This window comes from Rhinolophus hipposideros, assembly GCF_964194185.1.
Source record: "Rhinolophus hipposideros genome assembly, chromosome: 5".
Lineage (NCBI taxonomy): Eukaryota > Metazoa > Chordata > Mammalia > Chiroptera > Rhinolophidae > Rhinolophus > Rhinolophus hipposideros.
Window position 1 is genome coordinate 46,426,507 of NC_138051.1, and position 26,309 is coordinate 46,452,815.

The window sequence follows — 26,309 nt, forward strand, 5'->3', positions numbered from 1 at the left end:
TTCGTTTTTGTAGATATTGCCAAACAGTTTCCCAAAGTGGTTGAATCAGTTTGTACTCCCCCAGCAATTGATGAGAGTTTTGGTTGCTCCACATACTTGTCAACACTTCAGCTGGGTCCTGAAGAACCTGTAGGGGCTCCATTGAGTACGGAGGTAGACGAGAAAGAATGCCGTCATTCTAGAGACAGGGAGCAGAGTAAGCAAAGGCATAGAGACCTAGAAGTTAGGGGCCTGTTTGGCTATGTGATGGAGAGCAGCTGAAGATGATACTGGAAAGCTAGCTAGGACCAGGCTGGGAACTGTTAATTTCATGCTGAGGAATTTGGACTTTTTTCTTGTAGGTTGGGAAAACTAACAGTCAACAATACATATGTTTAGGTATTAGATTATAGAGTCTAGAGACATGGGTATGGGCTCTAACTAAATGTATTTATTGTTTGGGTTGCTGTGTAGCTTATATTAATTTTAAGGATTAAGAAAGTACGTTAGTCATGTGCAAACTTAACTTTTCCACCCTTTGTCTATGTTTGAATCTTAGGGAAACCTTTGGTTACAAAATGCTGTCTCCATTCTGTGCGAATACATCATTTAGGTCTACCTGGTGCTTGTGCCATGATACATATAAATGTAAACATGGCATCTGAAGTTTTACAACAGTGCTTCATTTTAAGTGATCCGAAAGATCTGGAATGTGGCTTAAATTTTTAAAAATTAATTCAAATAGAAAGCTAAAATTTAAAATGCCTCAGTGAAATGAGATTCCTGAGACTCCATCTGAAAATTAGCAGTGCCCTGGAAGTACAGTTTGAAAAATAAGGAGGACTCTAGAGATAAGTAATAAATGGAAAGGAGTTTGGTTAGTGGGACGAAGGCTTTTGGCCCCGAATATTCCAGGAGTTTCCCAATGTCCTTGAGTATGAGATAAAGCAGTGGCAGAGGGAAAAGGAGAGCACACCATGGCAGCAGCCCCTGTAGATTTGGGGGATTATCTTAACAAAGTTCTTTAGCCTGTGAGTAGGAAAAGACAGGCCACCACACCTAATTGTCAGAGTTGACACAACACGAGCTCTCGAGCAGTGAATCTCTACATGTAGTTCCTGACCAACACCACACGGGAGTATGTCAGAAACGCAGATCCTCAGCCTTGCCCCAGACCAGTCAGTCAGGAAACCGGGGTGGGGCCCGGAATCTGTGTCTTAATCAGCCCTCCCCAAGGATGTCTAAAACATGAAAACTGCTACTCTGAAAAATGAGTTAAAGGTGAAGAATGAAACAGTCTGCACATACCAGAATTTCAAATGTAAAAAATTTCTACTTCCTAACTTACTAGGCACACCTAACTTTTGCGTATATACAAACTTTTTGCTTACATACATTTTTAAAAATGACTGTGAGACTATAATGCTTTAAAGAAACTATTCCTGGGGGGGCCAGTTAGCTCAGTTGGTTGGAGCGTGGTGCTAATGACACCAAGGTTGCCGGTTCCATCCCCGCATGGGCCAGTGTGAGCTGCGCCCTCCTTAAAAACAAAAACAAAAAGCCATTCCTGTGTTGTGTAAGTTACCTGTTGCTTTTTTATGAATCGTATTTTACATTAGCTTGGGGATTTTAGAAAGCCCTTGTAGACACAGGATAGAGTTGAAATACTTTTCTAGCACACTCGATTCACCTCTTCATCATTCAGAATTTGCTGCCCTTCCAGTAGGTAGGTGTCAAAGGATGAGCAGGTGAGGGCGGGTCATCCCTAGGACAGAAAACAAATCAAAGCAATATTTCCAGAGCTTCCCTTCCTGAGGAGTTTCTGCTGCTAGCACTTGGAACATTTTCAGTACGCAGACATTCCCCAATAGAGGAGGAGAGTTGAGAGGGAAGGTATAATCAAGTTAGAGAATCTGAGAAAATGAACACCTGATGAAAGGACGCTGCTAATAAGTTTTGAGTGACATTAGGTGGGATGAACATTGGTTGTTTGCTTTGTATTGAAGCAGAATTGAAGCTTCTGCGGGAACTCTATTATATTACCTGAAATTTCTTGTCTCTTGGCAAAATCTCATAATCTGAATCTGAAGGAAATGGCTTTCTATTGCTTTGAAAAGGATAAAACAAGCCAAACAAGTAAATTCCTTAAGAAAGTAAATTAAAAAAAAAACACTTAAAACCATTTTCCCCTAGAAAATATCATAATAAACTAAGAATTGAAAGAAAATGGAAGAGATTTTTTTTTACATATGACTAAAAATGATTAGTATCCAGAATATATTAAGAGAATCTATTTTTAAAAAAAGGTAAACAACATGATATAAAAATGGGCAGTGATGGGGTGACCCGTTAGCTCAGTTGGTTAGAGCGTGGTGCTAATAACACCAAGATTGCCATTTGTCATCCCCGCATCGGCCACTGTGAGCTGCGCCCTCCTTAAAAAAGGGGGGCGGGCAACAAATTCTTCACTGAGTAAGGAACACCATTGGGCAATGAGTGAACATATGAAAAGATGCTCAACCTAATCATAATTCAACAAAATGAAAATTAAAACTACAGTGAAATATAATTTCACATTGACCAGAATGGCCAAAAATAAAAACCCTGATACTAATATCAACAGTTAGCAAGGATAAGCAACATGAATTGTCATGGAAGTTGTTACAACCACTTTGCTAGGTAATGTCAAACTATTTTCAAAGTTGAGTATAAGCATTCCCTTCCCCAGTAATCCCATTCCGAGGTTTGAACAACTTGGAGAAACTCTTGTACGTGTATACCGGGAAGTACGTAACCAGATTGTTTATAGCAGAAGAATTGAGGGGGGAAGACTGCAAGTAACACAAATGTTCATTTATACAAATGAATACAATATACCGTGTTTCCCCAAAAATAAGACCGGGTCTTCTATTAAATTTTGTTCCAAAAGACGCATTAGGGCTTGTGTTCAAGGGATGTCATCCTGAAAAATCATGCTAGGGCTTATTTTCCAGTTAGGTCTTATTTTCAGGGAAATTTGGTAGAAATGAAAGGGAAAGAAGTACAGTTCTAAGTACCAACTCAAGACAATGTTGAGTGAAAAAAAAGTCACAGAAGGGTACATATTGTGTAAGTCAATTTATATAAAGTGTAAAACAGCCAAAAACGAAAAGTGTTAAGGATAGGTACATTTAAGGTAAAAATGTAGAGTCAGAATGAGTAATTCAAAATTCAGTACAATGGCTACGTCTTTGGGGGAGGGAGATGCAACTGGCAAGGAGAGCATGAGAGGAATCTTAATAGTCTCTTGCTGAAGCTGGGAAATGCCCTCATTTTCTTCATTTTTTCTTTAAGCATTAGTATAAACATGCATTGTATGATAGATTTTTACTTTAGGATAAAGGGCAATCTACTGGAGTAAACTATTTTAGTCACTCCAAGGAGTGTCATGTCCCAAACCTATAGAACCTGGGTGGCGTACGAGTGTTGATACAACATTGCCTTTCTTCCTACTATCTCATTCCTATCATATTGTCCATTATAGTGCCGCCTTAATAGGGTCACCATTGCATTTATGGCCCATACTGGGAATACTTTTGAGAGTAAAGGGAAGGAATGCTCAAAATAATTAATATGTATTTTTTCAAATATGTGTTGACTAAGAAATTGGCTTTATTATATACAGTCATGTGCTGCTTAACAGTGGGGATAAATTCTGAGAAATGAGTCATTAGGCGGTTTCGTCCTGCCGCACGTCACAGTGCACTTACACACACCTAGGTGGTACAGCCGACTACACCTAGGTTATATGGTGTAGCCTGCTGCTCCTAGGCTACAAACTTGTATACCTGTTGCTGTAGAAAACAACATGAGATGAAATCTAGCACAAGCGAGATGATGCAATCAAGAGATGCAGTAACACAAGATGTATGAGGCTGCTTCTAGCATAACAACATACTGTTTTACAGCACACCTTGTTTTATAAATGGAAAGAATACACTCTAAAATAATGATAAAGTATAGTAAACACATAAACCAGGAACATAGTCGTTTATTCCTTACCAAGTATTATGCACTGTACGTAATTGTGCTGTTCTTTTACACGACTGGCAGCGTAGTACATTTGTTTACACCAGCATCACCACAAACACGTGAGTCATGCGTTGTGCTGTGACGTTAGGGCTGCTATGCTGGCACCAGATGATAGGGATTTTTTAGCTCCATTATAGTCTTATGGGACCACCCTGGTATCTTTGGTCAGTCAAACCGTTATGCAGCTCATGCCTGTACTATACACTTCAGGAAATTAGGTTACACCACATTAAAAACTTCTTTTTATATTGATTATCCAAACATTAAAACATAGCATAAACTAAATAGTTACTCTTAGTACTTATTCATATGGTTTTTTTTTTATCAGTTTCTTACCCCTGTCTGTCTCAAATACCATGGCATTGGTATTTTTATGAAATGAGCATTTTTTTCAATGGTCTTAGTTTTTGTTTTTCCCCCCTAAAATTGCCTGCCACCTTCATTAAAATTGCATTTTATGGTTAATATATTTGAAAGTGCTGATATCTTTCGTTGAATCCTCTCTGTAGTTTGTATTATTTGTAGTAGTACTGAGAAAATTATTAATAATTAATCCTGAGAAAATACACTCCGGATATATGGTAAGCTTGCTCCCTTAAAGTTGGAAGTACAAAGTGGAGGTTTGTCAAACTTAGTGATGACAATAATGATAATAATTTGTTTAAAATAAAACAAAAAATCCAGGATAACTGCTAAACTGATGAGGTTCCAGTAAAAAAGACATAAGCCAGACCTGAGTTGGGCAATTACACAAAATGCCTGCAATTTAACATCTGCATAAGCACAGTTCTGTTAATTTGCTTTTTATTGAACCCACGTGGTTGCTAGTCACTAGTTGACAGACCTGTGGTGAACGTTTCTTCTTAGGGAATGAAAACACATAAAAGGCTCCATAAAATGTTACTGGTCTGAGATGGAAAATAGTTAAAATATTAAGTTGGGGGTGGTAGGGCGAAGTAAAGGAAATACGAGGTTGAACAGTTAAGTTGGTAAACTCATCATAGAAAAACTGCTACATACCTCATTGCTGAATATCACTATGGTCACCTTCGAAGTACTCCCCTTGGGAAGCTATGCGTTGATGCCAGCACCTAGTCCATCCTTCAAAGCAATCTTGAAACTCTTTTTCTGGAATGGCCACCAGAGCTGCCATCGTATTACACTTGATGTCCTGAATGTCATCAAAATGTCTTCCTTTCACTATGTCCTTTATCTTCGGGTAGAGAAAGAAGTCATTGGGGGCCAGATCAGGTGAATAGGGAGGATGTTCCAATACAGTTATTTGTTTACTGGCTAAAAACTTGCTCACAGACAGTGCTGTGTGAGCTGGTGCATTGTCGTGATACAAGAACCATGAATTGTTGGTGAAAAGTTCAGGTCGTCTAACTTTTTCACGCAGCTTTTCAGCACTTCCAAATGGTAAACTTGGTTAACTGTCCAGTTGGTACAAATTCATAATGAATAATCCCTCTGATATCAAAAAATGTTAGCAACATCATTGAAACAAGTTCCCGAACTTAGTTGTCTGACCTCATATATCCAAACTTTGAAGTATTGGGTGTGTTGCAGCCAAATCACTAAGTTTAAGGATTATTTCTCAATCACATAAGAACATTTTATGAAGACAAAAATAATCCACATATATAGCTAGAATTTGTAGAAATACTTTATTTTCACTTCACATTTTTGTGTGGGACTTAAGTATCTTTTCCTGTAGAACAGCCGTACGGTATCTGGAAAGATGCTGCTTATTGAATCATCTCACAGCTATGTGTTTGGGAGAGATCCACACAGTGGAGAAATGGTGAAGGTCCTTTCCTATAATCAGACCCTCCTGACCAACCCTGCCAATTAGTGGATGACATATCCCAGCATGGTTTTTAGTATTTTACTGAACGTTTTCAGAATGCTGTATTTTTTCCTTTAAAAATACATTAAAAAATTTTTTTTATTTCCCCTTTTCAAAAAATACTTTTTTCTAATGGCAAGAGGCCACTTCTCCCATGGGGAGTGTATTAATGTCCATCATATTAATATTGAGACAGAAAATAATGTTCTATGCAATTTACAGTGAAACAACTGTACCTTAAACATAATGTGCTTAAGCAAAGTACTCTGGTAGCAATCAATTGAAAGCCATTAATGGAAAAAATTATCTTTTGGCACATATTATAAGTTCTTTCCCCCTAAAACTCAGTTATCAGAAAATCTAAATTCTATCAAGTAAACATTTTAATGGATTTGAATTTTATTCCCTTCTACCCCTCTTTTTTCCCAGTTAATTTTTTATTTTTTTGTTTTTTGTCAACAAATGACAAAAGGTAAAGGCACTGAATGATCCATAGAAAAGGGTAGTATGTGACATGGTCAAAGAATATATAACATTGGAAGTTATATTTCACTTACCCTAATAATAGATCTAAGAAGTTGGAGATGATATTTTAAATGTTTTTGTTCTTCTCTCCATAGCTTTAAGAAAAAGTAGAAATCACTTCTGACTGTACTAAATAGCAAAAACTAAGTGAAACCATGGCACTACCATTCCGGAAGGACTTAGAAAAATACAAGGACCTCGATGAAGATGAGCTCCTTGGGAATCTATCAGAAGTAGAACTGAAACAGCTGGAAACTGTTCTGGATGATCTGGACCCTGAGGTAGGTGCTCGCTAATGAGGAGAAATGAAATAATTTTTCGAATCCTTTGAAACTAAGTAGCTATCTGTGAGCAGTTAGCTTTTGCATGACTTTTCCTTGGCACTCCTTTATCCAAATCAGCTTTTTGTCTCCTCTCGTTCCCTCCATTTCTACCTCCATATCCTTACTGAGATGACTATGCTGAACTACTTTCTCCAACATCCTTATTTTCAAACGTCTACTGAAATTTTCTCTACTGTAAGAAATCATTTCTCTCTGGTCAGGGAGGAATGTTTTTGGTAAAATGCAGCGGATGATCAGCTCTTTGACATATGCTGACCACTTGTGCCTCTTCCAAGCTACTGTACCAGGATGGCTGCAGTGCAGAGTCTCTGGAAGGTTCTTTGTGACTTTGAATCTATAATTGTTACCTACCTTTCTGAAAGATGCTGACCACATCGAGTAAGTTCCTAGTCATTGGTAGAGCAGACCTAAATAGGCTCAGCAATCCTGCAATGATGTGGAGCAGACCTGAGTATATGTATGTACGTTTTAATTTGCCAAGTGGATGTTGTTTGTCTTTTAAATTACACAGGCTAAGGTAGAGACCCTTGACCCATAAATTGTTATTCCCTGGTATATATTGGGGGGGACAGTGAGGGGAGAACCCTAAGTTTATGGCTACTTAACCTGAAGGTAATGCTTATTTGCGAGGCTTCTTTTCTTTACAAGTTCCTTTATGCCAAGACATTGATTTTTAGTGCCTTTTAGGCTTGAGGTAGAGTTCGTTTTATAAAATTGTTCTTGTTACTACCACACATTCATTTCCTGCTGGAATGTTTTTAAATTTTTATTGAGAATTAAACTCCTGTTCTCCACATTACTTTAGCACTTGGATAAATAAATGTATCTGTACCATAGATCAAATTCCTTTATGATAACTGTTATTGTAAAGAAAAGTTTTCAGCACACCTAAATCTGGGGGGAAATTCAGGGTCACAGTGCTGTTTTGATCATGTCCCAGCAATACCTTCTACACGGAGTTCAGCCGACTAGGCCTGTTTGAATCAAATGGTGGGAACCTAAGAATTCGTCTAGGTCAGGGTTTCCTACCGGGGCGCTATTGACAGTTGGGGCTGGATAATTCCTTGTAGTGGGGCTGCCTGTGCGTGTAGCAGCAGCCCGGTCCTCTACTCACCACATGCCAGTACGTAACCCCGGTTAAAACATACCTGGAATTCTGTTGTAATCAGGGATGGTGAGGCGGCAGATACGGAGATGGCTGCCTGGAAAGAAAGTGTTACTTACAGTCCCCGCTAGCGGGAGGCACAGCAAGCCACACAGGGCCACGTGGGGACGCACCCGGCTGGGTGAGGAGGCAGAAGTAGCACTGAAGGAGCATGGCCTGGAGCCTTTATTGTGGTTACCGAGGGAAGGAGGGGGTGAGGCAGGACGGGCAAGTTTGAGTAAGTTTAGGACTGGCTGGTGTGAATAAATTCAGTGGACTCTGGGCTACAGGAGAGGTCTCTAGTTGTCCGGTGCTTAGGTGGTTCAGGGCAGGGGAAATACTGGTTTGTTGTGTGAGATAAAGGAGGTGGTTGGGGGATAGGCTCTGAATTGGTTGGTTTTCCTATGAAAGGCACACTGGTGGCAGGGGAAGTTGTTTTGCTACCCCTAGGAATTAATTATGGGAGGGGCAGTTTTTTCAGAATTAGCAAGGGCCCCAATATGTCAAAGCATCGTAAAACAGAAAATAAAAAAACGTGATTAATATGCCCCCCCATACACACCAGTTGTGACAACCAAAAATGTTCCAGACATTGCCAGTTGTCCCCTGGGGGACAAAAACACCTCTGGTTGAGAACTTGATCTAGAATTTGGAAAACAAAAGTTGGGTGACTTGCTTCAGTTATTACAATTAGGGAGAGAACTAAGACTAGATCCCTCTCTGCCTGATGGATCCCTGGCAGAGGCTAGTGGTCTTTCTATTAAACTGGAATGAGTCCCCTTCAAGTCATGGCCTGGGCTATAGGTCTAAAAGCTGACGGTTTAGATTTTCTTCTTTGCAAATCCACGGCCTGCTTTTTGTATAGGGAGGCTTGACTTCTAACCTCTGGATGTATTTGCAAACTCCCTAACCCTGGTTGCAACACCCCCAACCTCAGATACTGTTAGTCAGACCAGAACAATGATGGTTATTGATAACATGCCACTTGTTGGGTGCAGTATTTGGAAAGAGTGCCGTTACGGATTAGGTAAGAAAAGAGGGCAAGGGTAGTAGCAGTTACTTCAGCCAGAGAAATACCACTGTGACTTACAAAGCCTCCGAAGGTAGGTAAGAGCAGATGAAGATTGGGTTTGGTACCTTGTTATATTTTGGAGGGCTGTTTTCCTTTCCGTATGCTGCTCTCAATATATTTATAAGGTAACTTACTGCATTTTCTCAAAATGTCTGTCTCCAAAAAACAGCCAGCCAGTTCAGGCAAAAGCTATTTTTTTTCATTTCCAAGATAAATATGTTATTAAAACAAAATTCCATTGCGAGGGAGAAATATGCAAAGTTTAGTGGCAGTCACTTGAATGATAGTTTTATCTGTGTAACTAATTATGATTCATTGACTTAAACTATACTTGTAATAAAGCTTGGATCATAGGTTTATAGCCTCCAAAGCCAGTTAGCTGTCATTTATTTTGTGGTCAAAGACTGTATTTAAGGAGTTAGGAGTCCAGCTAACATATCATTTAAAACCTATGTGTTTCATATGGGCCTGAGCAGGCAAATGGAATAAAGCAACTTCATCATTACCACCAGGAAATAGCAATATGTACACGAATGCCTTTTTTGATAGTGAAGGGCAGTAACTATTGAAATTTGCCTTAATGAGCATTTTTCTTTAAAATTATTCTCAAATCTTTATTCAAGAGGGTGCAACCTATAGATCCTAGGTACTATGCTAGGCTTAGGGATGCAAGAATGAGCAAAACAGATGTGGTCTTTGCCCTCATAATGCAGGCTGGTCGGAGTGGAGGGAGTTAGACATTAATCACATAATCATGTCATATCAATGTAAGAGCTTATAATGGGAAGTTGGGAAAAGCTTCCGTTGGGGGAATGGAGCTGCAGTCTGAAAAACGAGTAGCAGAAAAGGATGGACAGAGCATTCCAGGGAAGGCCTGTGATAGAAGGAAGCATATGGCAAGTACGAGGGAGACTCAAGGGCTAGTGTGGCGAGAATGGAGGGGGTGTGAGATGAGAATGGAGAGGGTGTGAGATGAGGCTAGGATAACGTTGTTGAGTGGGAGTGAGGGATGCCGAATATGAGGAGCAGGTCCTGGGTGACCCATTGGAAGGCTAATGTGATAATATGCCCTCCCAGCTTGGGTCATAGTGTGAACCAAAGTAGTGGTGTTGGAGATGGAGAAAAGTAAACAGACTGAGTTTTTTTAAGAAGCAAAAATGGAAAGGACTTGATGGTTGGTTGGGAATGGATTCCTCGTGTAGCTCTTGTCTTGATTTCAGAATCTAAGGGTAGAAATCTTGTGTTTCTTTTTTATGTTCCCATACACAATTTTGTATTACAAAAACATTTTGGTGCAGGGTTAGGAACAGAGCTACTTTGTGTTTCGTCTTTCTGGGGGAGCTTTCTGTGTAATGCGTGTTATTTCATGAGAACACAAAGGTGAATTGCATGGAAGTTATGGATCTCAGCAAATGGCCAAAGTTAAAGTGCTGTATTTTCTAGTAATAAAATGAATATTTGTGATTATCATTATCCATGTAAGATCATTCTTTGTAATGAAAGATTATAATACCTATGAGATGCAGCATCATTGCCAGTATTGAGTGGGAGGTGTTGCAAAAGACGGCCTGCTGGCCCTTTTGTGTGACTTCTCTGGCTGCCTCCCGTTTTCCAAGCAGAGAAATACCTAGGAATAGTGAGACAAGGCAAGTTCACCTCTTTGGCTTTTGACAAGCAAAAGGATGGAGCTCACATTGTCTCATCACTGCTTGCTATACCTGGGCTTAGTGAAAAATAGGTTAGGGACTACCGGAGATAGCTGCAATCCATCACCTCCCTTTAATCCCCCACTCTCACTTTATCACTCAAACAGACTGTAGCCATGTGAAAACCCAGGGACGTACTTCTTACTCTCAGTATCTCATGCCGTGGTGCATGAGTAGCAGTGACAGTGGTTGCTTCACATACATTCTAGGGCTGATATAGCAGGGGTGCCAAAAAAATGTGTACACATGACTTGTAATCATCTTTTGTTAGCAGTATATATTGAGTCTTACACTTTTAGTACAATTTTTTCCTTTCTTAAAATGTGTATGGGCCGGCCCAGTGGCGCAGGCAGTTGGAGCTCCGTGCTCCTAACTCAGAAGGCTGCCGGTTCGATTCCCACATGGGCCAGTGGGCTCTCAACCACAAGGTTGCCGGTTCAACTCCTCGAGTCCCCCAAGGGATGGTGGGCAGCGCCCCCTGCAACTAAAATTGAACACGGCACCTTGAGCTGAGCTGCCTCCCTGATGGCTCAGTTCTTTGGAGCGCATACCTCTCAACCACAAGGTTGCCGGTTCGACTCCCGCAAGGGATGGTGGGCTGTGCCCCCTGCAACTAGCAACGGCAACTGGACCTGGAGCTGAGCTGCGCCCTCCACAACTAAGATTGAAAGGACAACTTGACTTGGAAAAAAGTCCTGGAAGTACACACTGTTCCCCAATAAAGTCCTGTTTCCCTTCCCCAATAAAAATCTAAAAATAAAAATAAAAATGTGTATGCACCTTTTTGGCACCCTCTGTATATGCATGCATGCACATAGTGTACATGTGCACTGTACGGTGTACATGTGTTTATTATGAGAAAGTCTTTACAATGAAATAGAAGTCATTATGAAGGACTATGATGTATGTAGTCATTTGACATTCTCTTGTAATGGAATTATTTTCTGCATATACATATATGCTGAGCTGTTATTAAGCATTAAAATTTTTTTACCATTTTTACCATTTAATTACCATTTTAAAAGTAAAGGGTATAGTAGAATGCTTTCTGAAGAAAATGTGTATGTGCCTATTTTAATAGTAACCTAAGTGAATTCTACCTAATTTAAAATAAAAAAAAGAGCTTTGGATCACTTTTACATTGCTGCCTTAAAATCCTGTAATGAAGTGTTTCATGCCTGTATCATCTTCTAGTCTATAATTCTTCCTTATCTGGATAATCCATGGAAGCATCTAGCGTTGGTGTTCTTGGGGTCATAATGGCTGATTCATTCTCTTTGGCAGAATGCCCTTCTGCCTGCGGGGTTCCGGCAGAAGAACCAGACGTCAAAGTCAGCCACGGGGCCGTTTGATAGAGAGCACCTCCTTTCGTACCTGGAGAAGGAGGCTTTGGAGCATAAGGACAGGGAAGACTTTGTGCCCTTCACTGGTGAAAAAAAAGGTACACACGGAATTTTGAAGTCATTTGCTAGCACTTGATTTTTCTTTTTATAGCTAGGTCTGGAGAAAATAATGTTTTTAGAGGTATATCATTGGTAGCCATAAAGATACAATAATGTTGACTTAAAAAATTGTTAGGTAATATGGTCACTTCATTTACATTTTTCATCAACTTGGCCTGTATGTTCCTTCCTAATGATTTGTTAGTGAGGTTTTATTACACGTGATTTAGTTCTCTACTGTAACAAATGTTGAAAGTGTACTGAGGTAAAAATTTTAATTCACTAGTGTATTACAGAATGCAAATGGTGTCACAGCGCTGCTCTCTTCTAACTCCTGTCTTCACAGTGGAATGCCGTAAAATAATTCAGGCCATATTTTCAAAGACCCTTTTTAAAGGATATCCTACAGTCTTCGTTAGTAACTAGTCATAATTGTCGATGCTTCATAATTATACTTTCAGGAAAGTTTTCTAATCCAAGTCCTTCCCATTGCAGATTTTGAGTTTAAGTAGCCTCAGTGGAGCATGAGTAGAGCTACATTTTTAAAGGTATATGCTAACACTTAACACAGCGCAGGTTAAGCTTCTCAGCTTTCAGTACAAGTTGGTCTAAGAAGCCAGATTCTACTTGCACTCTTGCGTAGAATGCCATGTGGGGAACACCGAGGAATGGTGGCAGTAGTAGTAGCACTGAAGATCAGCTCTTCCAGGCACTGTTTTTGTATCTGAATCTTTAGTCCAGCAGGAGGAGTGGGTAGAGCAGAGTGCTTTCTGCTGGTGAGACTTCAGCATTTTATTTGGGAAGAAAGCGCTTCTCAAGAATTCGGCCACAACTCTGTCACATGGCTACCCCTTAGCAGTAAGGGAAGCTGGAAACTTTATTTTAACATTCCAGCCTCTGGAGTAGAGGAAGACTAGTGAGTGACTCGAGTAGGTATTCCACAAGGTCTGCATCAGAACTTTTTAAAATGATCTATCATCGCCAATCTCTCTGCTCTTTCTGTAGATACCCCACCCCATTTCTAATTGAGAATCATGACCTTAGCTACTTTTATTAGTCATGGTTCTCCAGAAAAACAGAACCAACAGGGTGTGTGTGTGTGTGTGTGTGTGTGTGTGTGTGTAGAGGAATTTATTTTAAGAAATTGGCTCACATGATTGTGCAGGCTTAGTAAGTTTAAAATTTGTAGGATAAGCCCGCAGGCTGGAGACCCAGGGAAGAGTAGCAGGTTGAGTCCAAAGGCTGTCTGCTGGTAGAATTCCTTCTTGCTCAGAGATCAGTCTGATTGAGACCTTCAGCTGATTGGATGAGGCCCACCACATCATAGCTTTACTCAGAGTCCACTGATTCAAATGTTAATCTCATCCAAAAACACCTTCATAGAAACAAACAATATTTGACCATGTATCTGGGCACCATGCCCAGCCGTACTGGCACAGAAAATTAACCATCACACTACTGTTTGAGGTGGGAATGTCACGTTCCTCAGGTGTTTGGGGCCAGAAAAAGATTTGAAAGTCAATACATAGTTTTGAAGTATGGAGAATCAAAAAGGGAGGCAAAAGCATCAGTTCCTTTGTGTTTGTCATAGAAAAGACTGCTGGCTATATTTTCATCTGTACAGCCATACTTATAACACTACTTATAACACTTATAAATAGTTATAATACTTATAACACTATTTATAGCTTCAACCCGGTTTATTTAAGAGAATATGATTTTAAGAGAATAAATATTGATTAATCACCTTTTACTATCATGTGTGTTTCAGGTAGATTCTGGGGGTATAATTAGGAAGAAGAATGGAGGCAGAAATAAAGGGTGAGATTTGAGAAAAAGAGATGGCAGAAAAAAAACATGGAATTTGATGACAAAACATAAAAATAAGAGGTGTGAAAGAACTGCATTTGTCCTAAACTGACCCAGAAAGCTTCCCAGTATGCTCTTGTTTCATAATCTCCAGTTACCTAGGAAAAGATCTTGGAGGATTAAAGGAGGTAGGAAAGAAAGTAGAGAGGAATTGTGGAAAGTAAGAACATATCAGAGTTGAGAAATGATAGAGCTGTAGAATATGGGTGACAAAAAGGAAAAAATGGTATATCCTTAACTACAGTGTAATAGTTTTGGTTTCCTTTTATATATTTTAATTCTTTTTCTTATTTCTCACTTTAGACTTTAGATGGGTATGAAATAAATGGAAGTAGTTGAATTAAAAATCAATTAATTTTGTATTCACAATTAGTGGTTTTCTTTTTATAATACACTCAGTATTTTTATTGCCACTTTTAGCTATCTGTGTCTGTTAAATATTATTTATGGGCAGCTGTGATGCTGTGATTAAGACAGTGGCATTTTTTAAAATAATGAACTTTTTATTGAAATATAACATGTTTGCAGAATATGCACAAATCAGGAGGATACAGATCAATGAATTATAGAGTGAACACACCCATGTAATCACCACTCAGTTCAAGACATTCTTAGCACCACTAAAAAGTCCCTTTATGCTTCTTCCTAATCTCTTTTTTCTTTCTTCCCAAAGATAACCACCATCATAGCTTCTAATACGATAGATTACTTTTGCCTGGTTTGAAATTTATATAAATGGACTCATACATTCTGGGTATCTGCCTTGTCTATTTCATACAAGTTTTTGTGAGAACCAGATTTGTTAAAGGGTACAGTGAAATCACTATAAAAATCCTTCACAGTGTAATTATTGTAAAGGATCCTATGGTGATGTTATAACCAAACAAGAGATTTCCATTCTGTCATGGAGGAGTTATCCAGAACCAGGGAGATAAATTTTTGAGTTTCAGAAATCCATCTGGTCGAAGCAAATACTACCACCCTAGACTGGGTGGAGTCAAGTTTTAAAAGCCACATTACAGTGCCATAGACCGGAGAAAGGGCAAGTTCGTCTTCAACAATTGGGAATTTGGGTGATAGAGCTCTACTTTAAAATATAGCTAAAACCAGCTCTGATTTTCTCAAATCCACCCTAAATTAGTTCGCCGTGGTTATCCATAGTTACTAATATGTCTTCCGTTCTTTGGGTCCCATCCCAAGATCTTTATCATATTCTAGAAGATCCTCAGAACAATTCTTCTACATCTTATTAGCAGCACACCTCCCAATGGAGCTAAATGTGATTTCCCTCTTTGGCTCCGAAGATCCAAAAGCTTGTTTTAAGATGCCTCTTCCATGACCCTTTCCCCTGAACAAGTTGAGTCTGAATTTTTTTACTTGATAGCTTATTTCACAGGAAATAGAGGATGCCTTCCCAAACAGCAGAGGTTAGTTCTTCATAAAACAGCTGGCAAGCCTACCTCTCATAAAAAACAAAAGCATTTTACTTCTTTGGTGTACTTAGACTAGTTAGCATTCGTAAAATGTGCCATTGGTCTCTAAACTAAATCATTTTTCATACTAAGATGACTGCTCTTAGAGTCAGTACTTGATTTCAGTATTAGCTTTTTGTGCCAGGAATGTTATAGTGATGTCACTCTGTTCCTTGAGCTCCTTCCAAGCTATACGCCAAAATCACATGGTGATCCTGTATATTATTTTTAAGGATTGATTAGATGACTACTCAGTTTTTTTAAAAGTCAACTACTTTCTCATATTCGGAGACCAATTAAATGATTAATTATATTTGTTATTCTTTCACTTAAAGGTACACCGTCTTTCCAGAGTTAAAATTACATAGATTTGGCATGACAGGGAATCCCCATGAAACTGAAAATTGGATATTTCAGAATTTTTTTCTTTTGACCACAAACAAAAGCTATACACTCATGTCAGATTTTATCTTTCTAGATCATCTCAAAATGTTTTAAAAAGACCTGATACTCTAACAAGGACGCTTGAGAGTTATTATATATAGATAAATTACTAATTTCATTTTGTAATTTGTGAAATGATTGTTTTTAATTGTACATTTTACAGAATTAAAAGCATATGTCAACATCTGAGAAGAGGAATTAATCGTAATTAAGTGAAGTTCAAGGCATGTTTTCAGTGCATTTTGGGGAACATTTTTTCCTACATTAGTAAATGTTCTGCTTTTAATAGTATAGTTTTATTAATAGCAAAAAGGTATTAGGCAGTTAGTAAGGCACAGGTGACAAAAGATGTATTAAGGATTGTCTTTAAGTGCATATTTATAGTAGAATCCACAATAAACATCTGTTAAGTTCATCTAAATCCAACCAGCGCGTGGTTAAGAAAATTCGTATCAAGTAATCCTGGCAAAGATTAAAGGAAATGCCTTTCTTATGAGTCTACTATAGGAAATAAACCAAAGGGTTAAGAAAATTAAAACAATAACATAATTTCAACATGTTTCTTTTACTTAAAGATACAGTGTTAAAATATTGGGAAGCTTTTTACCTCTTTCTCCTTGAAATTTTGCAAAATATGTAACTGAGGCATTGGGTGAGATATGAGTGAAAGAGAGTATTCATTCAGCTCTTTCTCATTCCTGAGAATGGTGAAAATGGAGAGTGCTAACTATATAGCTGATTGTTATTTACCATTACATCTTTACATATATTGAGTAGTCTGTCTCCAGGATGGATAAGGCATGAATTTGACACTTGGAGAAATAACTTGCCCCAGTCTTGAATATTTCTTACTGACTCTTGTTTTTGCTTTGCTTTGCTAGGAGTCTGCCTGCCCATTTCTAATATTACACCTCACCCTTACATAACCTAAGATTGTTTCCCTTGGGTGTCCCATATTTCACAGATGGATCAGAGCCATGCTGCACCCTGTTCGCTACAGTCAAGTACCCCTGGATTTCCATTTGAGACTGACTCACCCATGTTGGGCTACTCCCTTCCTTGCAGAGCACAAGTGCTCTTCCTATTTGCCCATGGGGTAGAGCCATCTTTGCTTTTTTGTTGCTTTCCCTTCCCCTCCCTGAGAAAGGAATGCCCTTAGGTTTCCTTCCGGAGAATTTCATATACCCGCCCTGCTTACGAAAGGTAAATTTATCCAGATTGCCTTAAACTAAAGATTTCTCATATACCTTTCAAGCTATTTATTTATAATTACCTTAGTTGTCCAGAAAACTTACCACAGTCATTCTTTTCTGAAAAAGGCTTTCCTTACCTTGCTGAGTACATGATTTCTTTGGAGGAAAGGCAGACCTGACCCTTTAGTAAAGCAGAAAGATGGTGGTTATAACCTTCCTAAAATCAACAGGATTATGTAACTGCTTGTGGGCAATTGGTTTCCACTAAGTTCAAGATAAAGACTAGCTCTTAGTTTTGTACTCATATCTTAGGAGTCTAAATGTCCCTTATATACCTCCAAAAAGTGGTCTTCCCAGCCATTGAAGCTGATATTTGAAATGGGCTGCTTAAATTAGTTATGACATCTGTATTTCATTCAGACTTATCATTGTATCTTTTGAATGATTCATACATTACTCCTTTGGAGTAAGGGGTTAGCTAAAGGGATTGTTCACTGGCTCGTGTTAAGACATTGTTTTATGGGAAACTCTAGATAACCATACCCACTCTGGATGTTCCGTTCCCTCTAACATGTCCGTATATAATTTACATACTATAGAATATTGCTTTTAATTGTTCCAGAATCATGTACTGTGAGGTTCTGTTATTAGGGTTTTATTTTAATTTAGGATTGTTATGTCCTTTTGATGAATTGCCCCTTTTGTTATCATGAAATGACCTTCTCTATCCCTGGTAATATTCTTTACTCTGAAATCTACATTGTCTGATATTAATGTAGCCAACCAACCTTGCTTTCTTTTGATTAGAGTTAGCATAATGTGACTTCTCTGTTTGTCCCATCTGTTCTTGTTCTCTTTCCTCTTTTTATATCTTCCATGTCTCTACTTAACTTTTTGAGCATATGGACTATAGTTACAATAACTTTTTAATATCCTTACCTGTTAACTTTATCACCGGTCATTGCTAATTTAGTTTTGATAGATTTTTTTTCTTATCGATCAAAGTTTCCTGCTTTTTTGCATGCTAATAATTTTTTATTGGCTGTCAGACATTATTAATTTTAACTTGTTGGATGCTGGATATTTTGGTTTCCCTATAAATATTCTTGAGTTTCATTCTGGGACACAATTAAGTTACTTGGTAACAGTTTTATTGCTTTTAAGATTCTGTAGGTGAGATTGGAGTAGTGTTCAGTCTAGGGCTAGTTGTTCCTCTGCTACTGAGGCAAGACCCTTCTGAGTTTTCTACCCAGTGCCCTCTGAATTACGAAGTTTTTCAGTTTGGCTGGTGGGAACAGGCTCTATTCCCAGCCCTGTATGAGCCCAAGCACTATTATCTCTGGCATTTTCAGATTTTTTTTTCCTTGGCCCAAGGTGCTTTCATCACACATGTGCTGGTCAGTACTCTGCTGAATACTAAAAGGCGCCCTCTGCAGGTCTCCAGAGCTCAGTCTCGGTAACTCTCCCCTCTCTGGTGCTCTGTCCTGCAAAGGATAGCTACCGTGTTTCCCCAAAAATACGGCCTAGCCAGACCATCAGCTCTAATGCATCTTTTGGAGCAAAAATTAATGTAAGACCTGGTCTTATTTTACTATAAGGGTATAATATAATATAATATGTAATATGATGTAATATAATATGGTGTAATATATAATATAATAATACTGGGTCTTATATTAATTTTTGCTCCAAAAGACACATTAGAGCTGATGGTCTGGCTCTCGGTCTTATTTTCGGGGAAACAGGGTAGCTGCCTAGATCTTTCTGGACCTTGACTCTTGTCTTCTCCGTTCAGAGTTCACGAGGCTCTGCCTGGGTTCCTGTTCCCTGTGCTGCAGCCTAGACACTTTCTCCAGGCAGTAAGCTGGGAGATCACAGGGCTCACTTTCTTTCTTTCCTCTCAGGGGTCACTGTCCTTTGTTGCCTGATGAACAGTGCCTTAAAAACTTAATATGTTTTGTCTATTTGGGGGTTGTTTCAGTCATGTGGGTAAATCCTGTCCCTAATATTCCATCTTGACCAGAAGTGGAAGTCTCCAGAATCATATACTATGGATCTCGTATTTCCCCAACTAGATAAGCTTCCCAAAGGAAAGGATCTTTTGTTTACCTTATGGTGTTTTTCTAGCTCATTGTTTAGTATACACAAACTCACTAAACATTTGTTGAATAAATACGTATTGATGATATTGAGTATTGAGCCAGTGTCATGTGTGTCATTGGGTCAAAACAATGCCTTTCTAGGATCTGCCCCTTCATCCTTTAGTTTGGTTGATTTGAGGTTTGTGTGCTTCCTGTCAACAGGTATATCCCAAAGCCCCCTGTGGAGATGTTAGTGACCTTGTTGCCTTATGTCTTTTCTGAAACAAGGTAGCTTGTGAACGTACAAACCATAAAATTAGCTAGGACCTTCCACCTCTGTAAGAGTGAAATAACTAAGAGCCATCTTTGTTTCTAGTTATTATATTTTTTATGTACTCAGCAAGGATAGGAGCTAAGATAATTCTTAACATTGTGGTAGCTATGACTTGATACCAGAGCAAAAGAGATGAGAACTAGTGAATAAGATCCTGGCAATAAAATTGTTAACATGGTTCACAGTATCTCTTACTGATTTTGGAACAATGATTAGGATCTTGGCAAGATGCTACTTTTTTTTTCTCTCTCTTGGCAAAAACACATGTTTGGATAAATGCCATGCATTTAAAGTTACTATTATATGAATTCTTATCTTGGTTTCTTCTGTTTCCTTAGCTGCCATTTTATAGTTGCAGAAACATTAGTGAACTATTTTAACCTTCTTAGCAACCAAGAGTCATAGCCCTGTTTTTGTTTTGTTTTGTTTCATTTGGGGATGAGGGGGCATGTCATTTCATACTTGCCTGAGAGATTTTTTTCTGATCTAGTCATTGCTTATTTTCATATTTCGCTGTGATGTAAAAACTGTCATTTCAGTTTTTGAAAAATCCAATTTTGGACTTTGCTATGTTAAATAAGAAAATTAAAATTATTTAGATAGAAAGCTGTCTGCTGAAGAATAAAAGTGAATATTTTCTCAGACATTATGTTATTTTTAAATAAATACAAATATTAAAAGTTGTAGGTCAGACCTTTTGACCATACTTCAAGGAGAGGAAAAGTAAAATTACATCAATACGGATAACTCATCCTAACTTTCTTCAGAGCTATAATTTTACAGATTAGTGTTAATCAACCTGAGTAGGTAAGAATCAGAATTGTGTAGAGAGCTTTTCCAAAAATATCCATGCCTAGCTAATCTTCATTCCCTGAGTTTAAGAACCACTGGTATACATACCTCGGGACTGTATGGTTGTCAGACCTCCTGGGTTGTTAGTTTTGGAAAACTTTCTGTGTGTCTCTGTCTCTCACATATACGTATAAGAAATTCTAGGGGAAATAAGAATAAAGAATTAACAAGTAAGTGTATTATGTTTACTATATACCAGTTCCATTATATATATAAAATCTTTTTATCAGAATGAGATTGAGATTTCTGTAAAGAGTAATCCATGATTTGAAAAAACACATTAGAAGCGAGATGATCATAGTAAAATGGAACACTAATAAGTTTGTTAATAGATGGTTTTGGGTAAAAAATACTGTCACCTTTGCACCTTTCCCTACCCTCTGCAAGAACATGTACTGTACATCGTACCTCTACTTCTAATAAAAGCCTAACATTTCACTCATCCTGCAAGACATTGAGGACACAAATCAAGTTAACCATTATAAGGGAGATCTGTTTATCAGCATCTCATAGTAATTAAGATCTTTAACTTAATTTAAATTAGTCTTATATCAATTAAATTTAACACGTGTTTAGAAAGGCGTTTTCTGTCATATGGAATCGATCTAGCAGTCTGCTAATTATGCTTTCCTCAGAAAACAGCTGATTTTGACTAAGAAGCACAAACACGCTGTCTGGCTGAATGTGTTTCAGAAAATTATCTTTTTTTTCCCTCTGCATTTTAGGGGGCCAAATATAAATTTATTTAGGAAGACCAAAAAACTCATTTTTATACATCAGCCCCTTTTTGGTGGTGGTTTTTTCAACATCTAGTATTAAAATGCAATCCAATCCACATTGTAAAATTTATTCATTTACAGTATACAATTTAATGGTTTTTATTACGTTCTCAGTTGTGCAGCTATCACCACAATCTTAAATTTAGAACATTTTTGTCATCCCCAAAAGAAATCCTGTCCAGTAGCAGTTAATCTGCACTCCTCATTCTATTCCGCTCTAGGAAACCACTAATCTACTTTTCGTCTCTCTAAATTTGCCTATTCTGGAGATTTCATAAAAATTGGATCATACAGTATATATTTATGACTGATTTCTTTCATTTAACATATTTTTGAGTTTCATTCATGTTATAGCATGTGTCAATGCTTCATTTCTTTTTATGGATGAGTAAATATTTCATTGTATGCATATACCGCATTTTGTTTATCTTTTCATCAGTTTCAATCTAAATGGACATTTAGATTATTTTCACTTTTTAGCTATTATGAAAAATGCTGCTATAAACATTTGTGTACAACTTGTTGTGTAAACACCTGTTTTCATTTCTCTTGGGTATATGTATCTACTAGTGGAATTGCTGGGTCACATGGTAAGTGTTTAACAATTTAAAGAACTGCACATCTGTTTTCTATGGAAGTATATTAGGGTTCCACTTTTTTCACATCCATGCCAGCACTTGTTTTTTGTGTTGTTGTTTTTTAAGTAGGGTTGAGAGGATTTTTTTTTTTTAATTTTATTGGGAATATTGGGGAACAGTGTGTTTTTCCCGGGCCCATCAGCTCCAAGTCAAGTTGTTGTCCTTCCGTCTAGTTGTGGAGGGTGCAGCTCAGCTCCAAGTCCAGTTGCCATTTTCAATCTTTAGTTGCAGGGGACGCAGCCCACCATCCCATGCGGGATTTGAACCGTCAGCTCATTGTCTTCAATCTAGTTGTGGAGGGCGCAGCTCACTGGCCCATGTGGGAATCGAACTGGCAACCCTGCTGTTCAGAGCTCCTGCTCTAACCCTGAGCCATCTGGCCGCCCCTTTTTCATTTTGATTATAGACATCATAGTAGGTGTGAAGTGATAACGTATTGTGGTTTTGATTTGCATTTCCCTAATGACTAATGATAGTGAGCATTTTTTCACATGCTGTTAGACATTTGAATATCTTCTTTGGATAAATGTCTCTTCAAACCCATTTTTAAATTGAGTTGTCTTTTTATTATTGATTTGCATCAATCAATATTCGATTTATTATTGATAAACATTTTTATATATTCTAGATATGTCACTTACTTGACAGTTTCTCCCATTCTGTAGGTTATCTCTTCACTTTCTTGATGGTATCATTTATCCTATAAAAGTATTTAATTTTGATATGGTCCAATTTATTTTTTCCTTTTGTTATATCTAAAAAACCATTGCCTAATTCAAGGTTATGGAGATCTACTCTTATGTTTTTTTCCTAAGAGTTATAGTTTAAACTTTTACATTTAAGTTTATAATCCATTTTGAATTAATATTTGTGCATTGTGTGAGATAGAGGGATCCAATTTCATTCTTTTGCATGTGGCTCTCCAGTTGTCCCAGTACCATTTGTTGAAAAGATAATTCTTTCTCAATTGAATTGTCTTGGTACCTTTGTAGAAATTCAGCTGACCATAAATATAAGTTATTTTTGGACTTTGAATTCTATTTCACTGATCTGTTTTTGTTTTTTTTTAATGCACCATACACTATCTTGATGACAGTAGCTTTGTATTGAGTTTTGAAATTGGAAAGTATGAGTCCTTCAATTTAGTTCTTTATCAAGATTGCTATTCTGGGTCCTTGGATTTCCACATGAATTTTAACTTCACCTTGTTAGTTCATACAAATAATCAGCTAAGATTTGTTAAAGGCTTTTTTGAGTCTGTCAATCAGTTTGGGGAGAGCCCCTTAGATTTTTGTATTCATGATACTAAACTTAAGTTATGCCTAATTTGTCCTTTCTTGCAAATATAATTTCTTTTACTTTTAATTCTCTATAACTAGGTTTTATGTCTAAACATTAAAAGATAATTCTTACAGCGTATTACTATTAAGCTAACCATGAAGAAATATGAAATAATTACTTTCTGAATTGTAAAAAAATATAATATTGTATACGCTAAATACTTCTACGACAAAAATCTAGAAAACTATCATAAAGAGGAGTGCCAGAAGAGGTACCAAACTATTTCAGAGCTGTATATTTAAAAAAAAAAAAGCAAAATTCTATATCCCAGAATAATTTCCATAGCCCTTGGAAGTTTTGTTTTGTTTTATTGTTTTTCTGATGAGATTCATTTTGTATTTGTAAGTATTAGCAAAAATTTATGTATTGGGAAAAATTAGATATGAATAATACCTCTATGGAATGTGGATGAGGATTATAAAAATAAACATTTTAGATTTTTATAATGCTTTAGATTCCATTGGTCCCTAGAATAAGACATGGGTAGCTATTTGATAGCTTATGTGGTTTTATTTAGTAACTTAATGCCATAACCCAGTGATTCTTGACCTTGGCTACTATGCATTAGAATCCCTAGAGAGCTTTTGAAAATTGGATGTCCCATATAGCACACCAGACCAACTGAATCAGAGTCGCTGAGGGTGGGACTCAGACATCAGAATTTTTAAAAGTTCCCTGGGTGAATCCAATGTATATAACAGAACCACTGCCATAGATAGCTGAAAATACAGGTGAGACTGAGCTCAGGAAAATGTAATTATCCTGAAATGGCAATTAAAGGCATGCCATCTGAATTGTATGCCACCTTGATTATATCAATCTGTGAAAAGTTCTATGGAATTATCAGGATGTAATGATTTAGATTTGCCTTTGTCTCAAAACCAATAATAAAAGATTATTTAATAATCACCAGAACTCCAAAATTTGGTACTAAGAAGATCAATTATGCATACCACCAATGGATAGGCATTTGAAAGGAAAAGTCCACGGCTGAAGAGTTAAGTTTGAAAGCCACCAGTTTATTGGGAAAAGCATTGGGTTTGGGAAAAGCATTGGGTTGAGCGTTTAGGAATCTGTGTTCTAGTGTTAACTTTGCTGTGTTACTTTGAAACAGAGTATTTAAATTATACTTTATATAATGAGGTAGCTGAACTGGAAATGATCACCAAATTCAACAAATTGTATTGCCTACTGTGCTAGGCAAGAATGCAGGGATGAACAGCACATTAAAAAGCTGGAAAAACCCACAGAACACAGACAACATGAAGAATGTGTGAGTGTAGTGAGTATAGTGAAGTGTTTAGGGGCTTAAGGACGCACAGAACTGTACTTCGTCTGGTTCCTTATTGGGACAAACACTATAGTTGCCTCTTCGGCAACCATTCACAAATCCCTTCTTCCTTACTGGCAGAACCCATCTCTAAAATAGGCAGAAGATGCCAGATGATGCTTGCTTTTCTAGCCACGCTTGCAGCTGGGGCAAGAACATGTGACTCAGTGCTGGTCAGTGAGACCAGAAGAGAAATCTACTGAGCAGTTTTCCTTATAAAAGTTGGCGACTAAGAAAGTGTCTTTTCTTCCTGCCCTGACCTTGTGCATGAGTACAAATGATACTTAGTGTTACAAGGTCATCTTGAGACTGATGGTCTAAGTACAAAGGCCTCCACGCTGGTTATCACCAAAGAGAAAAAGGGAAAGAGCCTACATCGTTGATGTCAATATTGGCTGCTGAAGCAACCTTGCAACCACCTATCTGTGGACTTACTGAGATAATACCAGTTATGGTTGGAACACTTGCTGCTGTAATAGTGGTCTGTGGATCAGTAGTGCCAGCATCATCTGGGATGTGGGTTGGAAATGCAGAATCTCAGCTCACATCAGACCTCCTGGATCAGCATCTGCATATTAGTAAGATCACTAGGTGAATGAGATGCACATTAAAGCTTGAGAACTGCCAGTATAAACCACTTTTAATAGGGTATTCTGTTATATGTAGTTAAAAACATCCTTACTAATATAAATACACTGTGAATTGACCAAGTACCATTTTTTAAATAAGAAAATACTTGACCATAAAGACTCCTGATTCAGATACAGAAAACTGCAAGAGACATATTATTCTCACCATAATGAGCAGTATAAACTACGTAATCATAGTTTAAAACAAAAACATAACCCTATCAGCTTGAGGACACAAACCTAAATGACTCCAGAAAGTGAAAAGCCCTCCATAAAAGAGATGATCCACTCCTGCTCTCTTTCCTGATTGAAATGTAGAAAAATGGAGAAAACAACTATAGAGAGGAGTAAGGAGAAATCAGCCTAACTTGTATCATAACAAACGTTTAATGACTGTGGAAAGGCTGGCAGGATAGATTAGAATCCAGAGAAGCCCCAGACCAGAGCTGTCCACTAGAACTTTTTGCAGTGATGGAAATGTTCAGGATCTGTGCTGACCTAGTGTGGCTGAGGAACTGTATTTTTAATTTGAATTAATTTAAATTTACACGGTCACATGTGGCTACCACATTGGACAGTGCAGCCCTACAGACAGAGTGAGCCTGTACTAACCCGCCAGTTCTTTGCTACAGGTCTTCACATAGCGTTAGGGATACTGCTCCAAGAACAGAGTCAATGAAGCAGAGCAGAGAAAATTCCCAAGGCATAGGTTTCCAGCTGGGGGAGACCAAAGGAGAGCCAGGGGAGTGGAGCGGAATCCCTTCCAGGCCATTCCCTACTTCACAGACTATAGAGCAGACAAGGCAAGAGTGGGGCTGAAAGATCTGCCAAGGCCCAAAAAGCATGGAGTGGACCGGAAGACAAAAGCGAGTTCCCCAGTCACCTGGAAAGCTGGCAGCCGGGGCTACACATTGGGAGAAATCTCTCACACTTCACCGTTCAAAAAGTAGGCAGCTTAGGAGATCCCCAGCACCTGAGCTGGGTTCTTGCTGAAGACAGAGTCCCAATCTTGTCCTTAGAATGTTTGGAGCCAATGAGGAACTGAAGCAAACTAAAGTGGCAGCAAAGGCCAGATCAGGTCACCTGTACAGCATGTTGATCCAGCACCGACTTACGGAGCATGCTCCAATCTGGGAATAAATACCATTTCCTTCAGTCTCCGCTATACTTCTACAGAAAACGCCCAGCACACAAAGGTCTTAAGACACAGGTGAC

At 38.1% G+C, this 26,309-nt stretch overlaps 1 protein-coding gene across 7 annotated transcripts in view; it reads left to right on the forward strand.

Annotated features, from left to right (window-relative positions):
- TMOD3 (tropomodulin 3) overlaps positions 1-26,309 on the forward strand; it is a 65,067-nt gene that overhangs the window by 17,028 nt on the left and 21,730 nt on the right. For all 7 annotated transcript variants that reach the window (XR_013993408.1, XR_013993409.1, XR_013993410.1 and 4 more), the window contains exons 2-3: positions 6,520-6,705; positions 11,975-12,131. Coding sequence is in view for 3 of the 7 variants with exons in the window: in XM_081049372.1 (XP_080905498.1) it covers positions 6,580-6,705; positions 11,975-12,131 (283 nt within the window). In the remaining 4 variants the exon portion in view is untranslated. The remainder of the gene's footprint in view (positions 1-6,519; positions 6,706-11,974; positions 12,132-26,309) is intronic.